This window comes from Malus sylvestris, chromosome 6, assembly GCF_916048215.2.
Source record: "Malus sylvestris chromosome 6, drMalSylv7.2, whole genome shotgun sequence".
In the NCBI taxonomy this organism is placed as follows: Eukaryota; Viridiplantae; Streptophyta; class Magnoliopsida; order Rosales; family Rosaceae; genus Malus; species Malus sylvestris.
In genome coordinates, this window is record NC_062265.1 from 33,223,762 (window position 1) to 33,236,908 (window position 13,147).

Genomic DNA, 13,147 nt, shown 5'->3' on the forward strand with positions numbered 1-13,147 from the left:
TAATTTTTTAATATAAAAATTAGTAATTAATTTAGGGTTTAATACTCACACCTCTATTAAACTTCTAATTAATTTTCAATTCAAACATTTCCAAAATAATAAAAAATTAAATTAAATTAAGTTTGTACCTATTAGTTTTTTTTTATATATAAAAAGATTCTCAATTTTTTAATCTTAAATGTACCCATTCATATAATTTTTCAATTTTTTTAATCTTAAATGTACCCATTCTCAAATATATCAATTTGTTATATGTAAAATGTACCCTTTTTTAATATAAAATCCATTCAAATTTTTTAATCCATGTTTAAACTTATATGGGTACATTCTTTTTCGTTGATTTGAGAATGTATCCATGTTTTGGTACAATAACTTTTTTTTGTTAATTTTGGTTAATGTACCCATACATATATGTATACACACACACAATATAATAGAGAGAATAATTTAAATTTTATTATTTTTAATCCCATAAATTATGGGTTTTATTTAAAATCTCATTAATATAAACAATTAAAATTTTCAATTTTTAATTTTTAATTAAAAAAATATAGTAACTTACATTATTACATTAATATCAGGGACCTCAATAAAAAACTAAAAACTAACAAGGTTTCAATCAAAGAATATTGATAGATAGGGACCGCATTCAAAGTGTCCCTTTAATTAAAAACAGCTGCCTGGGGATATAAAACAAAATGTCATACAAATACCAACGCAAACTACTTGTAAAATACAAGGTCTTAGCTAGAAGAAGTACGATGATGCTGCGGAACTCGATAAAAAAAAATTTCAAAAAAAATTTACTTGAGACAGAACTTTAAGATATAAAAAAGAGAGCGTCACGCATGCTTAAAATTCAACATAAACAAACATTTGAATTAGCCTTCACCACCCTCGTCATCTTTGTAATAGTGAAACCAAGTAACGAAATCGTCAAAGGTAACTCCAAACTTAATTATGCTTGAAATTTCTCAAACCCTTCTTTCTCTTGTTTAGCCGGCCACCATCTCTCTTTTGTCCCTCTAAAAACTAAGGGTGCGTTTGTTGCACCGGACTATCTCGGATTGGACTAACTTAAAGAACTAAGTTGGACTGGCTTAGACTAGACTAAACTGAACTGAATTAGTGAAGCGTTTGGTACAGTGTCGGATTAAAAAACAGGATAACAACAAATTCTAATATTATATTTTTTCTTTCATATTTTATTAATATCTTATATTATTTAATACATATTTAGTAATATTTTATTACTACCACTGTCTATTTCTTTTTTTTTCATTCTGGAAACCTCCCATCTCCATTCCTAATTTTTTTTTCCTTTGATCTTCCTTTTTCTTCCTAATTTTGCTCTAACCCTCTCCCTCTCTTCGTCTTTTTCTTTTCCTTTCCATGATCTCTTCCCTCAAAATAGCGTCATTCATCACCCCACTTTTGTTCTCTCTTTTTTTCCCTTTCCTTTTCTTTGCTGTTGTGATTCCTCTAAATTATTTATGGCACCACAAATTCTGATTTCCCAACTTCGAATCCCACAGAAAATTGAAATCATGCAGAGGCTCTTCTCTGTAGCGCCATGGATTTCACAACCACTCTATGTTCTCGCCCCTCCTTTGATTTTCTCAGAAAATCTCTTAATTTTCTAGGAAAAATGAAGAATTTTTCTATTGAGTTTGTTGTTGTTATCAAATTGATTTTTTTTTTCTTTTCAAATTTTGATGGTTGGATGTTGAGAATTAGGCGGTGGGTGTGGTGGGTTTCAGATCTGGGTATTCTTTGGATCAAAACTTGAACTTTGGGCTCAAGAAAGGAGCTGGCCCAAAGGGATGCCTAGGGGAGAGCCCGGCCTAAGCCCAGTCGAAGCCCAGAAAGCAGGAAAGGGCCTTTTCTGACTTGGTGTAGCTCATGAAGACCACTTGCTTACCTACCCAAAGGCCAAGTGGTATAGACTGACCAGCTACACAGCCCATAAAGTACTTTATGGTGGCAGTACATGTAAAATAGCTGATGAGTCATCACCCTTCAAACCGCATTCGGGCAAGGTTGCTGCTACAGGAGACCAAACCGAGTTGTCTATATAAGAAGAAAGAGAAACCAGGAATAAGGACACTCAATCAAACAAACAAATGCAAGCACAAACTCTGCTCAAAGCCAGATTTGCCTTCAAAACGAAGCTGTAGTCAGCCCAACCTTCATCCAACCTTGCTGTAGTATCGATTCATCTTTTGTAATCTCTCTCTCTCTAAAGCTTTCAGACCCTTGATAAACTACAAAGATAGGAACCTGCAAGACGACCAGGCTTGCCCGACAAGGTTAAACCTTGCCCGACCTTCTTTGTTTTTGTCTTTTCATTCATTAGCCTAGCAATATGTTATATACTTCCAGTTATATTCAAGTTATTTCTAGCAAGATGACTATTAAAAGGCTTTCTCAGTACTCGGATCCGATTTGAATATATCTTCAGTGTTCAAACCAGATCCAAGTCCTAGGCCATCGGGCATGTAAATCTGATTAGTTAAAAGTCCTTGGCCTCAAGGCATAAAAAAGAACCTTATGTGGACTTAACCCATCCACGACCATCCTTGATAAACGAGAAGTCCGAAGTTACTTGGGGCGCAAGTAATCGACCTACCTCTTAGTCTTATTTCTATTACATTATGATTATCATAGAACGCTTAAGTATGGAAAGGATTCTGATAAGAAGCCTCAAGGCCTACACCTAAGGCCCCACGAAGGCACCTATTTGGATTCATTCCGTTCTACGGTCTAGATTGTTTGAGTATAAGAACGAACTTTAATGGGAAGCCTCAAGGCCTACATCTAAGGCCCTACAAAGGCACCTATTTGGGTTCATTCTACCTTTCGGACTCGGGTAATCAGAAGTATAATAGTTATAAAACTCATGCATTCACGAGAACACATATGATGTGCTCGAGCATTGGTTTAGTTATTGATAGGAAGCCTCAAGGCCTACACCTAAGGCCCCACAAAGGCACCTGTCATAACTAACACGGTTTCTCGGGTATATACATATATACAACCAAAACTCGACATCCATTTCACATCTGCCATACTGAAGATGGCAGTGGCACGCCTGAGCACCTAAAAGTTAACCTTGATTGTGAGCCTCAAGGCCTACACCTAAGGCCCCACAAAGGCACCTTTCAAAGTTAACTCTGTCCTTCTCTTTCAGCCTTGCCCGACGAGCCTTGCCCGAGGAGTCTTGCCCGACAAGACTTGCCCGACAAGACTTGCCCGATAAAGCCCGACAATGAAGCAGAAGCCCGACAGCAGCCCTCAACCGGTGCCAACCTCCCGGGAAGCTGTGTGCTCGTCGGCCAGGAAACTTCCCCGACGGAAATTCCTGACGCGAACAGGTATAGGTGGCCAGAGTTGTAGAAAAGCAGACGACTTGCAACGTGAAGACGATGTAGCGTGCAGACTTTGTACGTAGCTTTAGAGAAGGAATTGGTAATCCCATATGTTTTGGGCGGCCTAGCTAAGAACTGGTAGTGAAGGACTTAGTCGGCATGAGTCCGACTTAGTCCCATTAAACTTAATCCTTGTTCCAACCAAACACAGATTAAAAATCCCAACAAAGCCAATCTAGTCCAGTGAAGCTTAGTGAGGGCAAACAAAAATTTACAACAGTTCCCTTCGACCAAAAATTAATTTTTACAACCCAACAACTAATTTTTCAAGAATCACTTGAATTATTAAGAGCCCGTTTGGTATTTGATTTGGATCCAATATTTTTAACTCAAAAACAAATTTTGGGTTACAAATTTAAGTTTTTGTTTGTTTGGTATTTGATCTGAATACAATTTTCTAACTCATAAATATTTCAAAACAGAGCTTATGTGTTTTTGATAAAAAAGATGATATATTTCATTCCAAGGCTATAAACTAGGCTAAACCGTACAAGGAAGGAAGAGGTCTTCCTCCAAAAGATCACAGATAAACAGAGGAAGATTGCTAGACCAAGTACAATTACTTTTTGGATGGAAAGCAAACCTAGCAATTCTATTAGCTACAGAGTTGGCATCACAGCGAACATGGGAAATAGAAACTTCAGTGATCATTTCCATAAAGAGCTTGGCATCTTCTATGATAGGTCCAATAGTCGACAAATCAGTAGAAGAATCATTCAATGCAGAAACAATTTGAAGTGAATCGCTCTCAAAAACTATATCTTGTAAACCCTTTTCGATCACCAATTTGAAGTCAACTCTAACCGCCAACACTTCGATTTGAGTAGGAAAGAACACCTCCTAGAAATTTGATGAGGCAGCCCCGATAAAGCCTCCATTAGAGTTGCAGATTACCACCACCACACCACCAACAAACTTTATGTGTTGAAAACTCAAAAAGTGTGTTTTTGGACTTTTTATTTTTTGGGTTCACCACCCATTCCCATCTGTCTCTCTCTACCACTCACTCCCCTTTCTCTCCCTCCATTTCTCTCTCTACCACTCACTCCCGTCTCTCTTTCTCCTTTCTCTCTTGGAACCCTCTTCTCTGTTGCCTCTTCAATCTCTTCCCACTTGCATCCACCATAGCCACCACCTCAATCCTTCTTCCTCCAGCTGAGATAAATTGACGGCAACAAATAGTCATTGGTTTTGGGGGTCGTTGGATCTCAGATTTGAGATCGTCGACATGACCAACCTTAGTCTATCAACGCGAGTTTGGAGGAAGGAGTCGATAAATAGCAAAAAGGGTCTCCAGGGAGGGATGTCGTGGGTTGGGCATTTGATTTTTCCTGTTATGAATTAGTTTTGAGAAGTTGCATGTCAAACAAGGTTTTGAATTTAAAATTTTTAAATCAAAACATGTGTTTTTAGAAAGAAAAAAAACAAAATTTCGAGTTCCGTTCTCAAATTGGATATCAAACTGACCCTAAAATTTCAATGCGTTTCTAATAAAAATACTCTTACATTATGTTTGGACGAAGAAATTAAGATTATTAAAAAAATTTAAAATGACAAGATTTTATTTTCTAGAATTTGTAAATTTTTTTTGTTTAGTTAACCTAAAAGAACAATGAAATTGAATACGAAATTTATTATTTTTAAACTCTCAATCAAAGAAATAGTTTTTTCACTTTTTTTTTTGTTTGTTGCAAAATTTTGTTCGGTCAAATTACATTACTGCTCTTGAATTTTAAATTTTTGTTGCGATAGAAGACTAAATAATCTTGTCAGTCTCTTTTAATTGATAAAGAAAATTTCATTATTAGGGTAATTTAATAATCAAGTTAATTAATTCCATTCAAGTGAAGTATAAAACAACTCATATGGAACTACGTCATTTATTCTGATTCTAGATAGATTAGTAAACAATTTTAACATAAAATCTAATTCTGTTTTCTCATCAATATAATTCTTCTTCGATACATTTTCGCTTAATTTCATTAGGATTAGTATATGAGCCTCAATAGTTGTAATTCAATTCCTACTTTTTTGTTTTTTTTTTTTTTTTTTTCATGTTTCCCAATTTACCCCCACGAAAGAGTTAAAATTACCTCCTTGTACGCACCCGTTCTCGGTTTTTCCAGTTTCCACCCTCTTTTTTCGTCTGGTTACGAAGCCGCCATTGACGACCTTGCCCCGGGGTTCCATGCTCAGAACTCAGAAGCAGGCATCGGAGCGAGCAAACCCTAGCTCCTCGATCCCAGAGGATGTTGCTTGTGTAGAAAGAAAGAAAAATTTGGTAAGATGAGGTCGTCGTCTTCCTCCGATAGGATTAACATTGCCGCGAGTGCCCAGCGACTCGATGTCGACAATCGGATTCCTCTGCGTATCTACTTTCGGATCGCCAATAATATCCTCAAGCAGGTTTCACTTCACTCTCTCTTTCTCCTTAATTTTTCAGCAAATTTGTTAATTAAATTTTCATTAATTTTGAATTTATGCTGGGAATTTTGAATTTATTTGTTAATTAGCTTATTTTGGAAGTGGAATTTTGATTGTTGGTGCTTTGTATGAGCGCGCCTTTTTATATGGATTATTTAGATAGAATTATCTGTAATTTGAGTTTCAGAAGCTGGAATATCTTGTATAGATCCTTAGGGTTTACTAAGGATTTCAAGAATTCAAATTGGTAGCTTGCGGTTGATAGGACCCGAAGGATCAGTGCGATTAACAGAAAAATAGTAGAAGAAGAACAAACACAACGAATTTGGTCACTTGTAGGGATCATCATTATCATTCAAGTAGGAAATAACTACATAAATAAATCGAATGCAGTAAAGCAAAAGCAATATTTTAGACAGTTTCGGTGTTTAACACAAACCCGGGCATAGTGGCGTCCTAGGATTCGTACAACCGACCCCACTTAGTGGGATAAGGCTTTGCTGTTGTTGTTATTGTTCGGTGTTTGACTCACTCAAATTATAGGAATGTATCAATTGAGTCGTGAATTGCAGCTAAAGGGATCAGGTTACTTATATAGAGCTTGCTATTCTGGTGCCAATGCATCTTATCTTCTGCATTCATATTCTGATAACATTAACAGGTGTCCTCCATATGTGCCATATCCATTGCCGCTATAATGTATATTGAAGTGCATTTTTTCGCGAAATATTGCACTTACTTTTTCTTAACAGACTGTGATATGGATGTTTAGTTGTTCCTTTAACATCTTTGCTCTTTTTTATATTACTAGAAAATGATTAAAATGTATTTTCCCCCTAGTTTATAGTCTTGTTTTTGTTTTCGAATGTCGTTTCAGCTCATAAAAAAAATTGTTGAATTGTAGGCTGACATTTTTCGACAAGAGAAGAATATTATAGACCTATATATTATGCTACTAAGGTTTTCAAGGTATGTACGTAAGCACCAGTCAATTAATTATACAGTCAGCTAGGTTATATGCAGTAGGTCAAAAGTATACACAGAATGTATGTGGGGAGATATGCAAAAATGTTTAAAAGTAATGGTGAAACTTTTTGGTGTTCTACTTCAGTTTGGTCTCTGAGACAATACCGCATCATCGAGACTATAGAGCATCTATTCAAGGAGAGAAGGTTTTCTTGAAAACGGTAATGTTGTCATATATTATCATCTTTAATTATGATAAAAGTTCTTTTTATTGTTCTGTTTTTGTGCACAACATAATTTTAGTTTTTTGCTCTAGAAATTGTTTGATGCTCTGAATGAGCTCGAGGAGCTCAAGCCAGCAGTGAAACAGAAGCTTAAGCCAGCCGTGAAACATAAGAACGATGAATTTAACAGAATAAATGGAAAATTTAACGACGGGTGGAGCCATAATAACCAGATTGATTTTGTGGTTTCTCCTCTCAAGAAGCAATCATTGATAAGCTATGATGCAACCAAGGTACAGTTAGTGCTTACTGCTTTGTCATACTAACGGACATTAGACGTTTCATATGAAAAAAGTGGAAACTACTGATCTCAATTTTCGTTCTTTGACTTTGTTGCCTGCCAGTGTCATTTTCTCCTTATACTTTGCTTCTTCTTTCATTTTCCGACCACCACTATTATATGTATGACAGGCAGCAAGACCAGCTGCAAGAGAACTTGTCTATCAACCTCCGAGGTCTCAACAATTTTCCTATGCCAGGCCTTTGGAGGGTCAATTTCTCAAACTGTAAGTATTTATGTACTTTACAAAGGTGTCTCCTTTATATTCTTATAAAAACACTAAGAATCCCCTACATGCTTTACGCACAAACTTTAGTTTACTTCCATGAGAGGGTAATTCGAGGATTTCTTGAATTGAGATAATTATACATATACTGCTTCCACCCTTTTTTGTACATGTGGATTTTAAAAAAGATTTCTAGCTGCATATTTATCAGAACAAAAAAATGCGTTTGAGAGCCATCTTGTCTGTGGCAAAGATTATTCTGCATGTGAAGTTTGCTAATATGTCATTGTATTTGAACCTTCTTTTTGTTTCTGCTTTCTGTCTCGTGACTCATCGCATATTTACCACACATGTACTGTACGGGACAGTGAGAAAATGAGTTAAGTTTGGTATTATGAAATGCTCCTAGTCTAGATTTCCTTGCTTGTTTGCTTTTTGTAGATCCATAGTTCCACGTCCAAATGAGGAAACTCTTTCCAGACATTCTATTTTGGGCCCAAATGGCCTTAATGGACAGTGGCAGCCACCTAGAAGTGATATAGGGGTATGATGGTATCTGACTATTGTTTTTGGTTCAAAGTGGAAAAAAAAATGTTCACTTTTCTCTTAAATTGCAGGTTCGCTATCCAAGTATATTAGACTTAACTCCTGTTGAAATTCCAAGGTATGTCTCCTGGTCAACTTTCTGAAGTTCTTTTCTGGTCCTGATACTAAACAATCCAGGCAGTTCTCATTCCATGATATATTTACTTATGTTTTTTAAGAGTTTGTAGCTTTATCTATGCATCTGATAAGTTTTCAGAGCAAACAGTGTGGGACAGTCCATAGAAGATGAACATACAATTAAAAAAGACGAAAAGACAGATATAAAGGATGCTAGCGACTTGGAACCTGAAAGGTCAAGTTTGGAACCAATTCTTACCCAGACTACTGATGGTGGCCAGAAGGATTTTACAGAGGAACTTTGCTCCCTTATTTCTTTCGAATCAACAGAAACTCCTGGTCATACAAAACTTATCAGACAGCCTTCTCCTCCTCCTGTTCTTGCGGAAGTACAAGACTTGATTCCAGCAGTTTCACCTCAAGTGTCTGAGGTAGAATGTGGACTAGAGACTCTCTCATCGGATGAACTTCTTCGTGCTGAATCTCCCCTGCAATTACACATTGTAAGATTCATGACAAGTTCTTTAATGTTTATTGTATTTTCTCCCTTTTTGGGCATTCAGCTGTTTGTCAGGAATGGAATATAGAAATGTTTAAATGCAAGATCTTTCTGATGATAAAAACTTCTGATAATTATTCGGTCATGTATGCGGAAAATCAATCACATTGACAAAAATCTGTAGGTGCTTCCTTTACCTAATAATTTGTTTCTCTTTGCAGTCAACGACAATGATGGAGCATTTCATGAAGCTGGCTAAGTCAAATACTGATAAGAGCTTGGAGACGTGTGGCATCCTAGGAGGCTCACTAGTAAGACTGCATAACTAATTTACTGTTCAAAGTCTTTGACTTCGTAAGATGCTAATGTTTTAATATTTCCATTTGTCAGAAAAACAGAAAGTTTTATGTTACAGCTCTCATCATACCTAAGCAGGAGTCAACTGCGAATTCGGTATGGCAGTTTTGTGCCTTTTGTACTATTTCATGTTTTGGCCTCACATATATCAGTATACTTGGCCTGGTGATATAACTCTTGTCCAATATACATTTTTTTTAACAGTGTCAGGCCACGAATGAAGAGGAAATATTTGAAGTTCAGGATAAACAATCTCTCTTTCCTCTTGGCTGGATACATGTGAGTAATTTGTGCTTCAATCGCTGATCAAAACATCATGCTTTGATCTTCCTCTGATTCATGGATGAAAGCCAGTTTCATATTTGATTTGTTTGTGATTTCGCAAAAAGAGTCACACTTCCGTAGCTCTTGGTTTCATTTAAAGGATAATAATATGTAAATGTAATATGCTAAAAACCATGTATGTAGTTGCATCTGTTTCAATGCCTAATCTATATATGCTTAAAGTTTACCCCGGGATTTTCTTTATTTCCAATCATAATGCTGACCATTCAATTGTTCATTATGGCACAATTTTCAGACGCATCCTACACAGTCTTGTTTCATGTCGTCGATTGATCTCCATACCCATTATTCATATCAGGTGAATGCCTTTTGTCATCTGCGCATAGCTTTCTTTGTGTCAGTTGGAAACCACTTTTAAGTGCTTAGAGGATGTGAGTTTATTTTGATAGACAGATGCTAAGATGTTAATGTACAAAATTATAAAACCACGGTTTACACAAATGCTTATTCCATGTTCAGATTATGTTGCCGGAAGCTGTTGCAATTGTCATGGCACCACAAGGTGGCTCAAGGTAAAAGATCGATCACATCTCCTTGAATGTCTTGCATTATTGGTGGTGTGACCGTACTGTACATAATTTTTGCTTGTTGTACATCATTTTTGGTACATTAGCTTTTGTTTTTTCACATGTACAGAACCCATGGCATTTTCCGATTGACAAACCCAGGTGGTATGTCGGTCATTAGACAGTGCCAGCACCGTGGTTTTCATCCACATGATCAACCACCTGATGGTGGACCCATTTACAAGACCTGTGCAGATGTTTATATGAACCCCAATCTAAAGTTTGACGTTATTGATCTTCGATAGTTAGACAAAAGGTATTCAGATGGCTCACCTTCATTCCTGCAATTGTTCATACCGTCGTATGTACAAGTATTCTTTTCTGTGTGTAAAGAATGATATGTTGCCAGGCATGGCTTGAATTGGGAAGAATTGGGAACTGTTTTTGTCATTTGTCGATTGTTTCCCAAGGACGGATGACTAATTAGTAATTAAGCATTGAGTCGAAGAATGTTGCGAGAGTGACTTGCATTTTACTGGTTTTGTTATCGATATGAGGTCTTTAAGATATGCTCGTCTAGAGAGCTACAACTATTTGTCTGTGATGTACATGTTCACCTGAATTTTTCGGTAACCCTAATCGTTTTCATTTTATGTGAAGGAAATAAGGGTCACCGAAGACGATTAGGGTTACCGGAAAAAACGTCTTTACTCTCTAACTGTCAAGGAATGGGCCTTGAGGATTACATTATCTCCCCTTTTTTCTCTTGACCATTTTCAATGAAAGAAAAGCATCTTGGACTGGGTACCGGCAAACCATACGATACAAACGATTCCTCATGAGTCGGTCCCTTTATAACTTCCTTTTACATGAAGCTGGTGATATGATGATTGCTTAGTTGTGGGTCCACAAGCAAACATAACTTCGATCACATGTCATTGTGACAGTATCACAAACCAACATACTTGAATTACATAGCAATTTGTGATGGGATAAAGTTTATGTCTATACCCTTACCTATGATCATCAATCAGGACGGCTAAAGATGAAACCGGGATGCCTAAGTGCCATTGTCTTAAACCAATCATGCGACGTTATGTGAACTCGCTAAAATACGTCAACAACGCTTGATAGGTTTAGGATACCGACACCACCTTCGCCTTGTATGTTGAAGTAGCTTCTTGTACCCATCGAGTATTCTAATGTCACACCATTGCTGAACACTGATCCAGCAAGATACCACGTCCAAGTGGGTCAAGTTGGTCCCATATATATGCACAATGAGTGGTTTATCACCATTGTGGTAGTTGTGGGCAAGTCTCTGCATCTTAATCATCCAACCTAAAGAGTGACAAAGGAGACTGGTCACATGGCCAGTTGCCACATATGGATTGCATGTCCTCTACGAGGTGGAAAGAGTTCGAACCTTTTGGGTCCATACTCCCAACCCTCCCCCATGCCTTAAGGTTTTGCTCATCTAATCTACTCTTAAGTCACGGAAAGCGAAATTCAAACTTGATTTTAAGAGAGCGGCTACACTGTCTTGACTAACTCAACCTGTATTATCTACTCTTAAGTCATGGAAAACGAAATTCAATCTTGACTTTAAGAGATCGGCTACACTGTCCTGACTAACTCAACCTGTATTATCTACTCTTAAGTCACAGAAAGAGAAATTCAAACTTGACTTTAAGAGAGCGGCTATAATGTCTTAACTAACTCAACCTGTATTTTCAGCCTTAACTACACAATAGCATGTTGCAATTCATAAACTATTGGGTTATTCAAAGTATAAGAAAATTACTCGAATGGACCTACATGGACAGTGAGGGCTTAGCTTACAAGTTTGTTCTTATCCATAAATACCATTTTAAGCTAACCCCTTTACTTAAAAATGGAGTCCTTGCTTATTATATGTGGAGTCAAAGGTCAATAATGTTGAAAAAAATAAAAGGTCAACAATGTCCACCAAACATGTTTATTCAAGAATATTCTAATAGAGGCTCAAGAATCTGATAATTTTAAACGTTACAGCATCAAGAAGCAAGCGAAATTAAACGCTTCGTAAATACACGGTAACAAGAGGTCTCACTGGACATAACAAACATCAACTCTCACGTCAATGAAAACTTTTTGAGAATGACAAACACATCCTTCCAAGCAAAGGTGTATTAAACTATTATATGAGGATTGGTGGATGCAATGTTTAATTAACTCTCAATAATTTATGAGAAGATGGAGTGCATGACTATTGCCAACGAAGGTTGGTTGAGTTGATAAAGATCGTTCTCTTCGTTAGACTAAAATTTAAGTTTGAGTCCTGCTGCCAACACTCTCTTAGTAGGCGATCTGTAAAAACTAAAAAAAAGGTTAAGACACCCTCTGTAAATCCTCAAAGAGGTTTAGTATGCACTGAGCCCTGAGATGGGTAGCCTCTTCTCCTCCTTAAACTTTTTAGAATTGAAAGAGTGCATGAATATTATGTGCACCCAAACCTAACCTAACCTAACCCAGTCAATTGTACTAGGCCATGGTCAATCCAAAATCTTTGATGGCAATGGTATAGCATCACCACCTCAATAATTTAAAGTATCTTTCAATCTCAAAGTTTCAACAAACCCTATTATTCTTTACTATTATAATGCTTACTCAGTCCTGTGTACCAAGTCATCGCATGCTCTGTGCTTTGACATAATTATAGCTCATGTTACTAAATAAAATTATGGGCCCATCTGAGGTAAGTATATAATCAGTCTTGTCCTGCTCATATGAGTTTTTTTTTAGGGATTGTGTTATTGACATATATATATTTTTTTAATCTTTCACATTGTCTTTTAATTTTCAGTTGTAAGATCAAATGAATTGAAGATGCTCATAACAAAAATTAACAGAAATGTGTGAAGGTAAAAAAAGTGCAGGTGTATGCGTACCCTATTTTAATTGTACCAATAAGAAAATCACGTCCTATTATAAAAATGCTAGCAACATTTTTATTTGAATATTCTTGTTCTACCTTTTTTATTATATTCCATCATGTGCTATGGCACGACGATCTGAATTGTCTGTTTTTTAGGTTACATTTAGAGACCAGTTTTGCCAACAATCAACTAATTCAAAAGTGTTTAGTCATATAACGGTTATTTAATCAAAAGACAAAACATGTTTTTCA

The 13,147-nt window shown here is 36.5% G+C and overlaps 1 protein-coding gene across 2 annotated transcripts; it reads left to right on the forward strand.

The window, feature by feature from the left end:
- Positions 1–5,528: 5,528 nt before the first annotated feature.
- LOC126626920 (AMSH-like ubiquitin thioesterase 1) lies at positions 5,529–10,545 on the forward strand. Of its 2 annotated transcripts, none has more exons than XM_050296319.1 (14): positions 5,529–5,834; positions 6,757–6,821; positions 6,964–7,039; positions 7,135–7,335; positions 7,514–7,608; positions 8,050–8,152; positions 8,226–8,272; positions 8,420–8,774; positions 8,992–9,081; positions 9,161–9,223; positions 9,332–9,406; positions 9,708–9,770; positions 9,932–9,984; positions 10,109–10,545. In XM_050296319.1, the coding sequence occupies exons 1-14, from the start codon at positions 5,715–5,717 to the stop codon at positions 10,281–10,283; spliced, it is 1,581 nt and encodes a 526-aa protein (XP_050152276.1). In that variant the 5' UTR covers positions 5,529–5,714; the 3' UTR covers positions 10,284–10,545. The 2 variants fall into 2 exon arrangements, with proteins under 2 accessions (XP_050152276.1, XP_050152275.1); XM_050296318.1 differs by having other exon boundaries at positions 5,530–5,834; positions 8,411–8,774.
- Positions 10,546–13,147: the final 2,602 nt, after the last annotated feature.